We start from the raw sequence: 12,426 nt of genomic DNA on the forward strand, positions 1-12,426 counted from the left end.
GGACACCTTCCACTTACTACTCAGTAATAAAAAGGCAGGCAACCAATTTTTTTTTAATTGGCAAAAGACATGAATAGACAATTCACAAATGTAGATATACAAATGACCAACATTTAAAAATGTTTGACACTATTAACCTAAAAGGAAACACAAATTAAATTCATAGTGACATGCTCTCCTACACCCAGTAGAATGGCTATTATTTGAAAGACAAATGTGGTGAGGATGTGGAATTCATGTACATTGCTTTAGGGTGTGCAAAATAATGCAGCTACTTGGAAAACATTTTGGCAGTTTCTTATACAGTTAAAAATGCACCCAACTTATGACCCAACAATTGTACTCTGAGATATTTAACAACAGAAGAAAAAACATCTGTCAACAACAAAAATAATGTTCAGGAAAGCTTTATTCAACATACCACCCGCCCCCCACCCAAAAAAAAGGGAGATGATGCATAAGCCAAATGCAGGATTTCTGTCTAGAAGAAATCCACTCAGTGATAAAGAGCAAGAAGCTACTTGCTTTCTATGCAACCAGTGGATCCATTTCAAAGCAATATCAGAAACTCGATCCAGAAACATGCATACTTTCCATGGTCATTTATACAAAGTTTTAGAACAAGCAAAACTAAGCTATGGTGAACCAAAGAAGAAAAGTTGCTGGGAATCTGGAATGGGAGGTTAGGGTTGACTGCGAAGGGGTACATGGCAACGATGTCATGATGGGAAAGGTATGGATGTTAATAGGAGTGTGGGTTACACAGGCATTTGCGTGGTTAAAATTCAATGAACTGTATAACACAGTATCTCTGCATTTCACCATATACAAAATATATGTCATTTTTTTCAGTTAGACAAAAAAAATCATAAGTAATTTCTTGTAAAAATATTCAATCGGGATCCTTTTAGACATGAAAGTGCTGTGTTTAAAATGCAGAATTTTCAATGATTTATTTAAATCCTGCTTTCTCTATTTATTCATTCATCCAGCAATCATTGAGTACCTACTCTGTATCTGTCACTGTTCTAGGTGTTTCTGAACATATCAGTGGGCAAAACAGACATGGAACCCTGCTTTTAAGTTGCTAACAGTCTATAGGGGTAGGGAGAAATCAGGAAAACCAAATTAAATGGGTAAATGTGGTGTCTAAAATCTGAGAAGTGCTAAGAAAGAGAGGAAGCCTGTGACATTGCCATGTCATCCTCTAGATGCTTGACAACGTTTTTTAAAAAATTATAGATATGCCTGTGTTTACTGATTCGCATTTTATCCTTTGTTAATTGATGGATCACGCACTAGAAGATTTCCAGAAATAGCAGACAGTGCGTGCGTGTGTGTGTTTTAAAACTTGCTGGGTTATCATCATTGCTTTATTCCCCAAGCTTTTGCAATATTTAATGCCTGAAAGCATATATATCAAGATGTCACCTGGGGTGAGTAGAAAGGTTGGTTTCAAGGACACTGTGTTCAATGCAAATCCCATTTCGTGTGCTACTGAGTCAGAATCACACTGAGTTATCAAGTCCTGGAGCAGCTCTTTTTGTCTTCTGTATAAAAAGACCAACCACTCAAATGTTACAGAATTCAGACACCCAAATCATTAAGATGTGGTTGTACATAAAAGAGGCAGCCCTGATAATTCAAAACAGACAAGAAGAATGTGCTCTAGGAATCATTCTTCTCCAAATCATAGAATCTGGCACAAAACATAAATAAAGCCCTCTTTTTCTCCTTCGGTGCCTGCCATGAAGGAGTCACTGAGCAGACTTGTTATCTGCCAGGAACAGCGAGTTGTGGAGAGGCCTTCAGCTAAAAAATAACTCCTCCTGTATTTTTTAACAAGGCAGAGACTGAGAACACAAGTAATTCCCCAACAGACAGCAACAGGACCAACCATTCAAAAGCATCTGCTATGTGATTATCCAACACACCAAAATATTAAGCTCCATGCTGGTTCTCTTTAGCTACAAGACCTACACAAAAATAAAGTGGTTTTGCTCTTTGCTCTTATTTCTTGTTTTTAATCATGTATCTTGGAAAACTCAGTCTCTCATTAGGCTCCATAGATGTCCTAATGGACCTCCGATCTTAAATCTATGCCGTATCACAGGATTCCTCCATGACAATGTGTTTATTTGTCAGTTACCTCTTACGCACTCCTCTCTTTTACCAGAATGTGCATGGTTCTGCTCAAAGGGAATGCCTTCTCATCTGTTAAAATGCCACCCACATTTCTAGTTCCAACACAAGTCCCTTTCTTTAGTGAAGTCTTCCCCAACCAACACAGTTAGAAGTGACCCGTTCTTCCTCTCAGCTCACTCAGCATGATCTTCTATTCCACTTATTTGATCTAGACATGTTCTGGGTTCATCCTCTTAGAGGCTCATAGCCCAATCAGAGTGATAAGAATTGTAGGCTCCACAAACCAAACCCAATTTAAACCCAGGTTGCATTCTCAAAAGTGATTTGCAAATTCTGTTATTACAGTTATTAGGATGGATGATCCCCAGGTCAGTCCCTAAAAGAGTATCTAACCCATAAAATATCTGAGATACAGTAGAACACCCTTTGTAGAATTATGTTTCTGAGAAAATGCATTTCTACTTCTACAATGCCAACATCAGCTGATCAAAACTGTGTAGGTGATCCAAAACTGCTTGAGTGGTCGCTGACGATCCAATACTCTACTAGGTCCCACAGATTGGTTTCTGGCTTCCTTAGGAATCCATAGGACTGATCCTCATCCTATGACTTACAAGTCTCCACTTCACAGCTTCTGTAAAATCTCACATGGACTTCTAATGCTCTGTGGTTTCCCAGCAACAGACAATATGTGTCAGGTGGGGGAATGGAAGGAGCCAAGTATTGATTCCACACTGGTCCACAGCACTGTCTTACCTCAACTTCCTAAAATGCATGCAAAGCTCTTGGGCTTACTTCAAGCCATGAAATAGAGTCAACAGTTGGCTTTGTTTCAGCTGACTTCATAAAAGCACACAAATTTAAAACAAAGATAATGGCATTTGGCCTTTGTTGCATCTGCTCCCTTACAATTCATGTACAAAAGCATTTATTTGATAAGGTGCTTAAAGATAAGGCAGAAGGAAAAACTCTGGTTCATGGATGGACAGCTCTGATCTGAAACACAATCAAAATCTGACGACCCTAAACACTTAGAAAGGAGATGGCAAAATGTAATTTTATTTCCATTTCTGTTTTCTTCTATTCTTTTTGGAGAAGCCTAGAATTGTCCTTAGTAAGCAAAGCGATAAGAAGAATCATCCTAATTTGTGAAAACACCACCCTTTCTCAGAAAGCCCAGTTCCATGGCAAAAAATAGAAGTTTCTCTTACCTCTTAGTTCGCCCATATCCAGAGTTGTCCCCAGCTGCTCTAACAAAGCAACTCTTGCCGCATTCTTTTTGTGCTTCTTACCATCGTAATGCTGCTGGGCCATCAGAGGATTGTTGAACCAGGCTGCACAGAGTCCACAGTATCTGTCTGAATCTCTTCTTTGATAGGGAGATGGAACCACTGGAGCAGTGTCCACCCTCGGAGGTTTAAGTGAGCTCAGAGGTGTGGCTGGGGAGAAAAAAAACCGGAGAGAACCACAAGCCAGGTTAGTCCCTTCCTGAGTGCATGCCTCCTTGGTAGCTGAAGATGGAAGAGTCTCACGTTCATTCTAGAGCTCAATAATCCAAGAATTGGGGAAAGGGCATGAAAGAGAACAGAAAAGACCTTGACTGAAGAATCTTGAGGGCCAGGGTATCATTAACAGCCAAGAAGGCCGAAGCCACTTAAAGCCATTTACTTCATGAGTGTGCTTCACGGACTGAAAACACCAACATCACCTGTAGTTTATTGAAGATGCAAATTTCAGGCTCGGCCCTGGACCACTGGATGAGAGCGTACATTTATGAGAGCTTCAGGTGACTCATGCAAATTAAATTTGGAAAGCACTGAATTAGGATTCAGTGGTCCTCATCCTTGACGGAGCGTTAGATCACCTGGGAGGGGTTGAACATTTTGCTTTTGAACCTGGGCTACAATTAAAAGTTCCTAGTTTACTGCGGTCAGAGATTGCAGTCTGTTATGGTTTCATCTGATAGTTCGGGAGACCACTCTTTAGGAGGAAAGAAAGGTTCTGTTTTTGTTTTTAAATAAACTCTTGGAGGTCAAGAAATGATTTATTAACCAAAGCCAAAACTTCAAGTAAACATTGAACAATCAGGACTTGAAATGAATGAATCAGACATCTGTGTGCTATAAATGGATATAACTAATAAATAAGGGATTTGCCAAAGTGATAGAAGCAGATCCATCAGTTGCATAGATTATATCAATTGACAAAGTCATGCTAATTTTATTATCAGTTACTATGTTTATTGTGAGAGGTTATTTTCAACCCAAATCTGCTAAAATAGAAGTTGAAAGTACAATATTTTTTTAGACCAAAAGACAAACACTATAGAGCAGATGTTGCTTATCTAAACTGAAAAGATGGGACTATCACTATTTTGAGATACACAGCCTCAGCTATTAGCACATTCCATTGTGACCTTACAGTTATTTTGGGTTCAGGGAGGGGAAAAAAGAATCTAACTTGTAAGGGTTTACTAACAGAAAACATAATTAACTTTTTTAATGCATTACAACATTGAGTTGCTTGCATCTTTTCAATAACTATGAGTTGGATTACTGTCCTTCTCAGATGATGGACTTCGGAGATGTCAAAGTTTTTTTTTTTTTTTTTCTTTTTAAAAATAGTTATTTATTTGCCTGGACCAGGTCTTAGCTATAGAATGTAGGATCCAGGTCACCAACCAGGGATCAAACCCATGCCCCAGATCTTCCATGCAGAATGTAAAAATAATGCAAATGAACATTTATGCAAAACAGAAACGAATTCACAGTCTCAGAAACAAACTTGCAGCTACTAAAGGGGGACTGGAGGGACAAATGGGATTCATACACGCAAATTACTACACGTGAAACAGATAAGCCTCAAGGATTTACTGTACAGCATGGGGAATTATACCCAATATCTTCTAATCATCCAAAATGGAGTATACTCTGCAAAAATACTGAATCATTATGTTGTACAACTGAAACTGACACAAATTTGTAAGTCAACCATGTCTCAATAAAAGACAAATAATTGATATACAAATAAATACTTGCAAAAGGACATTTTAATTCAGAAAACGTCTGCATGTCACAATACCTAGAGAACCTTTTTGGACCTACCCAGAGATTTCACCATTCGGGAAGTTTTTAGCTACTCTGGATGAAACCGAGTGGTATTATTTCTATAGGGGCTTACGAGAAATAAGACGTCTCTTGAAAGCCTCATTGCCAGACTTAGTAATACATCACCCGGTGATGATAAAACTCTAGCTGGGGCTGTACCGCTCCTGCAGGCACGCAGAATCACTCTGCTCTGACTTAGAAATGCTAATAAAAGCTACAAATATGCAATTGACCTGTAATATGAAAGGACTTCTATCCACTTTTCTGAAGGAAATTGGATCTTTCTTCCAAAGTTTCCAGCATCTTTATCAATTTCTGAGGATTTATGGCCATCTATGGTTTTGGATAGACATGAAAAACGTATCAAATGTTTGCAGTCTGAATGGATGCTGACTCGTGAAGCATAATTTGCTTTTCTGTAAACTGGACCCTAAAAAACATTTCAGAATTGATTTTATCAATTGATACCTTACATACCACATTCTGGCAGGAGCGACACACCATAGAATTTTCATCAAATAAGATAATCTTATCTTGTGCATAAGAAAGTAGTTTAATGTTGCATTTGCGTGGGAGCTTCTTCTCTTTAATAATCCTACCATCCTGGTACAGACCCAGAGTTTAATTTTTCTTACGCCTCTATGTCTAACTGTCTTCATCAATCGAAACTAAGTTTATATTCCCTATGTGCGTGTTAGTCGCTCGGGTTGTCTCCAACTCTGCAAAGTCAGAACTGTTATCACACCAGGCTCCTCTGTCCATGGGATTCTCCAAACAAGAATATTGGAATGAGTTGCCATTTCCTACTCCAGGGGATCTTCCCAACCCAGGGACTGAACCTGGGTCTCTCACATTGCAGGCAGATTCTTTACCATCTGAGCCACCAGGGAAGCCCATATCCCCTACAGGCAAACAAAGGCAGTAGCTGGGAATGAAAACAGCTTTGACTCAAAATTGGAAATCAAAGTGGAATTGGACCCCCACCACTCCTGAACTGCGTGACCTTCAGCCAATCTCTGATGCCTCTGGTCTCCACAAGGGTCTCTCTGCATATTTCAGAGACTACAAATAAGGCATCTTTTTCTGGAAATTTTGCATTCAAAAAGGAAGCCATTTTCCTCCGATTCGTTGATCACAGTATCCAAACCCTCAATGTGGCTTTTGGCAGGGTACCAGTGTATCTGTGACTGAGAGGGTTCCCAAGACATGGGGCTTTCAGAGCTAAAATGGGAAAGTGAAGTGAAGTGAAAGTCACTCAGTTGTGTCCGATCCGTTGTGACCCCATGGACTATACAGTCCATGGAATTCTCCAGGCCAGAATACTGGAGTGGGTAGCCTTTCCCTTCTCCAGGGGATCTTCCCAACCCAGGGATCGAACCCAGGTCTCCCACATTGCAGGAGGATTCTTAACCAGCTGAGCCACAAGGGAAGCCCATAATGGGAAAAGATCTGAGCAAACGGGGATGAGTTGATCACCCTAGCCTCTGGGATCAGACCTGATTTAGCATCCCACTGGAGAAAAGAATTAAAAAAAAGTTCAGAAATAACTGCTTAGGAGACTAGAGCAGGTTTTCTTTCAACCAAGCAGAGAGGATCCATTGATAGTTCTCAAAGGCTTACCCGCTAGATCGCTAAGTGGGTGTCCTTTGCCAGAGAAGGCAGTAACACAATCTCCAGGAAATGGGGTAATGGTGTTCTCACTGACCTGTCTGCCTTCCGGTCCAGAGTCACAGGAAGACCTTCAACCCCCACACCCATCCAAGTGAGGCTTCACTAACATCTCTTAGTTCCGACACTTTGTCTCTCTCTTCCTCTCTTTCTTCTTTTTTCCTCCTTTCCTCCTTTTCTCTCTCCCTCTTTCATTCATTCTCACAAAGAATTTAGGGGCTTTTGAAATAATTCTGTAAATGGATGCATTTAAAAACAGGTGGTTTTCTACCAACTGAAAAAGACACACACACCTCAATGTTCACAGCAGCATTATTTGCAACTGCAAATACACGGAAGCAACCTAAGTGTTCATTGACAGATGGACAGATAAAGAAGATGTGGTACATATATGTACAATGGAATGTTACTTAGCCATTAAGAGGAATGGAATTTTGTCATTTGCAGCAACATGGATGGTCTTCAAGGGCTTTATGCTAAGTGAAATAAGTTAGACAGAGAAAGACAAATACTGCATGATATCGTTTATATGTAGAAGCTAAAAAAATACACTAAACTACTCATAATAACAAAAAAGAAGCAGACTCACAGATACAGAGAATGAACCAGTGGTTACCGGTGGTAAGGAGGAAGGTGTGATACAGGGCAGGGTGTGAGAGGTACAAATTATTTGGTATAAGACAGGCTCAAGGATATATTGTATAATATGGGGGAAATAGCTAATATTCTGAAATAACTAAATGGAAAGCAACCTTTAAAACTTGTATAAAAATTTAAAAAATAATAAAGTCCATAATACATTCCCCCAAAAAGTATGTGCTTTTCTTACTTAAGAGTTTTTGTCCACAATACTGTCTTCCAAGTTTTGTGATATTATGCAGTTTATTCTGTCTGCCGTTGTATTGTTTTTTAAATATTTGAGCTGTCCCCAAATCCAGCTTGACCAATGGGGCAGCTTGGAGCTCGGGAGATACATCAGCCAGTGCAGGACTCCTAATTAATAAGCCAAAAAGGAGATGGCAGCGATCAGCTCTCCTGACTTGAGACCCAGCACCGTATTTCAATGTCAACTAGTTTCCAGTGATGGCAACGGTGCTACAGGCCAAATACTAACAGATAAACTTCAGAGTCAGAACACATTTCCCAGGCTTCAGCATCTGTTCTCAGTAGGGATTATTTGAAAATATGCATGTTCTCTTAAAATAATTTTCCTAATTTCCAGGCCCTATGATAAACTGCCTTTCCTTTCTCTGTCTCTCTCTCTCTCTTTTCCTATCCTAAACCAAATTCATGACAGGAGGAATTCTTCTTCAAGTATCACTGTTTTTTGCACACGCTGTTGACAGTTCAGTGTGACCAGGTCACTTAGGGCCTGGCTGCAAAGCGGCTGTCCTTACACAGCTGTCCCTACACAGCTTAGCCCAACAGTCCAGCCCCTTCTGCAGGTAAAGGCCTCAACTCCATGCAAACTGTGCAAAGTTGGGGCTCAAAATGTAGATTCCCTTTGTGCCTCTCACAGAGGACAGCATCCCCTTGTAGGTAGTAAATGCTCAATAAACATGTGATGAATAAATGAAGAAAAGAACTAGTAAATTTCAGTTAATATCAACTTTCGTGTTTTAAAAAATGCCTTATGATAGCTAAATTTAAAATCTCTGATAATTTCATTAAACTCACTTTATAGGATTAAAAACAAGTTAGATATTCATAAGTGGAATGAATTAAATAAATTGTGGCTCTCTACACTCTGAAATGACCCAGGTTCGATCCCTGGATCAGGAAGATCCCCTGGAGAAGGAAATGGCAATCCACTCCAGTATCCTTGCCTGGAAAATCTCATGGACAGAGGAGCCTGGTGGGCTGCAGTCCATGATGTCACAAAGAGTCGGGCATAACTAAGTGACTAAAACTTACTCACACTCTGAAATACAGCAGTCAAAACTATGTATTAGAAAAAATACTTAAAAAAAAAGAAAAAATACTTAGAGACCTGGAGAAATGTGCAGGATATAATATAAATGAAAAGACAGAAATTACATGGGGGATGTAAACCAAATTACTTATTAAATTATGCACATAGACATATAAAACTATGAAGACTAGCAGGCTATAAATAAAAATCTTAGGCAATGGTTATTTTTAAGTTGTGGATTATGGATGATGTGGTTTATACTCATGGATATATAACCCTTGATGCGGGGAAAATCATTTTTATTTTTCATCTTATATAGAGGCCACATTTCATGCTAACTTGTTTTAGTGCAAAGTCCAGAAAATGGTGCTTAGGGGACTTTTGGTGCCACAATCAGGTCGTAAATTAAATCTCACAAGATGTTTATTGCAATGATTTATTCATTAATTTATTTTTGAATGGGGGGGGATGGGTTGGGTGAAAGCTGACTCAGAATATGATGGAAAAGCTCCAGCTTCTCCCACAAAGGTACTGGGTGACTCCTTTCCCACTACAGCCAGTTCTGAAATGGCTCTCATGATTTAGACAAAATGAAGCATCTCTCTTCCTTCTCATCTGATATGTTAGGAAGTGAATACTGCTCTCTGAGGCTGCAAGACAGAATAGAAAAATCCATGTGCTATTTCTTAGATGCCATGAAGAAAATTAAAGAACACTATCAAATATCCCATATTCCAAAGCACGTGCCATTAAACACTTCCTGAGAATAAACAAGGATGAGGGTGACTTACCAGAACCATCATTCCGATTCAGTTTTGTATCAACAGTCTGAGTATAATCAGCCTATTAGCAAGAACTGCTTCCTCACCCACACTGCATTCATAGATCATCAGTCTCCATTAATATCCTATTCATAGATCATTGATTTTCATTAATATAGGATAATTCCCTCTAGTTCAGTCACTGATTAGGTTCTAAATATCTTAAGTATTCCTGTTTTCTGCAGAATCCTAATCTTTGAAAATAAGCCATTAAATAGAACTTCAGAGGAGATAAAAGCCCTTTTATAACTTTCTCATGTTGCTTGACAAAAGACTACTAGGGCTATGATATGCCACATTCTTCTAGGCATTGAGATAAGGAGGACAGAATGTAAGTTTCATGAGGACAGAATCTTTATCTATTTTGTCCGCTGACATATCCCAGGTGCTCAGAACCAGTGCGTGAAGAATGAGGGGGGAAATGTCTTCTCCACTGACCTATTTATTTAAGAGAAGGAATCACATTTTACTTTAGGACAGGGGTCCCTTACCTCCAGGATCTAATGCCTGATGGTTTGAGTAGACTTGAGGTAATAATAATACAAATAAAGTGCAAATAAATGTAATGTGCTTGAATCATCCTGAAACCAAGCCCTAAGCTGTGTCCGTGGAAAAATTCTCTTCCGTTAAATCACTCCTTGGTGCCCAAAATGGGGCTTCCCAGGTGGCACTAGTGGTAAAAGAACCCACCTGCCAGTGCAGGAGATGTAAGAGACGTGGGTTCGATCCCTGGGTCGGGAAGATCCTCTCGAGGAGGGCATGGCAACCCACTCTAGTACTCTTACCTGGAGAATCCCATGGACAGAGGAGTCTGGCGGGTTATGGTCAAGAGGGTCACAAAGAGTCAGACACGATGGAAGCGACTTAGCGCACACACACTTTAGGACTTTGCTAGGATGACATAGCACCCTCTCTGTTCCAGACTGATCTTAAAACGTTCTGCTGCATTGTGGGTACAGTACACTCAAGGCATTCGGTCCTCAAACACTATTCAGTTAAGAGGCTTTCTTCCCTCTGAGTTCAGTCTCAGAATCTTTAGTTATGGCCCCCATCCTCAAACTCTGTGCAGAGGTGCCCTGGACAAGGCAGTGAACAAACAGGAGAGCCCATAAGATCTTTTACAATCCCAGAAGGCATAGTGAATCCATCAGACCCCATGGGAACCTCTACCTCCAGGTAAAATTCACTGTTTTCAGCGTGAGATGCTACCATCCTTTCCATGCGCTCCACATTCCCAGGAAGCTGGACTTCTGGAGGCTTCCGTGTACCTCCAATCCATCCAACCAACCAATGAGGAACAGGGAATACAGTTGACAGCATCCAGTCTAATTCTAAGATTTGAGAAGTCACACGGTGCCTGACAGGCAAATGCACCCATGAGTCAGTGTGGTTATTTGAGGATAAAGTGCAAAGTTAAGACTTCGTTCAATGTATGCGCATTACTTTTGCACATGGCTGAGAAGTCATTAGGACATAAATACTCATTAAGTTGTTTGGACCCGAAGAGTTATGACATCATCCGGCTGTATTCTTTGCTTATTGCTTGAGCAAGAATTAATGACCAGCTAATTGGACGCTGCTTGAAGTGCCTCTCCTCACAAATCTCAGACAAGAGGCAGAGTCGGCTTCCCCAAGAGGGACTCTTGATACACTGCCACCCCCTACCCACCCCCAGCAGGTGCCATTCTTAGAGTGGTGAGCAAGAGAGCATAACCCAGACCATCGTGGGTACAGTGAGAGAGGGTGGGCGGGTCACTGAGCCTGGGAATAGATACCGACTCCTGCTCTTTTCATTCTGCTGTCGTCCCCAGCGTCACCTAATCCATACTCCATGCTCAAGGGGTGGGCATGATTTACTTATCCAGAAGCATCAGCTATGCAACCAGGGAGCCAGCTTCCTGGGATCGTTTCTTATAGCCTATGAATATTTATAGAGGATTAAAAGATGAGAAAAGTGATCCGTGCCAGAAGCACAGCGGAGATAAAGCGCCAGCTAAGTTTAGAGGAAGACGGAGAAAGAGGGTAGCCTTTTGGCCTGGGCTGGAGGGAGGCTGAGACTTTAGAAGTCATTTTAAAGAAGTTGTTGCTGATACTGTCCCCCGAGGAGAACACATGCATGTACGCTTTCCTCCTTCACCCTTAGCCAGCATCCCCCGTGCCCACAAGGGGATCTCCTGGCTTCCCCATCCAGCCTCAGCTATGAGCTTCCTTAAGTCCACATTCCTAAAAGGAACACTGATCACAACAACTCAGAGTTTGCAAGTTATGAAAATTGCCACTGCTTTGTATTTATTTTTCATTTATTTTTACTTGGAGGATAATTGCTTTGCAATGTTGCATTGGTTGCTGCCGTACGACAATGTGAATCGGTTGTTGTCGTTCAGTTGCTTGGTCATGTCCGACTCAGTGAGAGACCCCAGGCTTCCCTGTGCTTCACTGTCTCCCGGAGTTTTCTCAAACTCAGGTCCATCGAGTCGATGATGCCATCCAACCATCTCACCTCCTGTCAGACCCTTCACCTGCCCTCCATCTTTCCCAGCCTCAGGGTCTTTCCCAATGAGTTGGCTCTTCGCAACAGGTGTAAGTGTACATAGATTCCCTCCCTCCCATCTCAGCCCTCTAGGTCATCACAAAGCACTGGGCTGGACTCGCTGTGCTATACAGCAACTTCCGGCTAGCTGTTTTATACCTGGTAATGTGTATGTTTCAATGCTGCTCTCAATTCCTCCCACCTTCTCCTTCCCCTGATGTATCTACAAGTCTGTTCTCTATG

General features: G+C 40.9%; 1 protein-coding gene across 1 annotated transcript in view; it reads right to left on the reverse strand.

Annotated features, from left to right (window-relative positions):
* The window catches only part of ZMAT4 (zinc finger matrin-type 4), a 376,717-nt gene that overhangs the window by 135,743 nt on the left and 228,548 nt on the right, over positions 1 to 12,426 (reverse strand). Inside the window, exon 5 of the mRNA XM_027530022.1 lies at positions 3,357 to 3,584. Coding sequence (XP_027385823.1) covers positions 3,357 to 3,584 — 228 coding nt within the window. The remainder of the gene's footprint in view (positions 1 to 3,356; positions 3,585 to 12,426) is intronic.

Source organism: Bos indicus x Bos taurus, chromosome 27, assembly GCF_003369695.1.
Source record: "Bos indicus x Bos taurus breed Angus x Brahman F1 hybrid chromosome 27, Bos_hybrid_MaternalHap_v2.0, whole genome shotgun sequence".
Classification (NCBI taxonomy): Eukaryota; Metazoa; Chordata; class Mammalia; order Artiodactyla; family Bovidae; genus Bos; species Bos indicus x Bos taurus.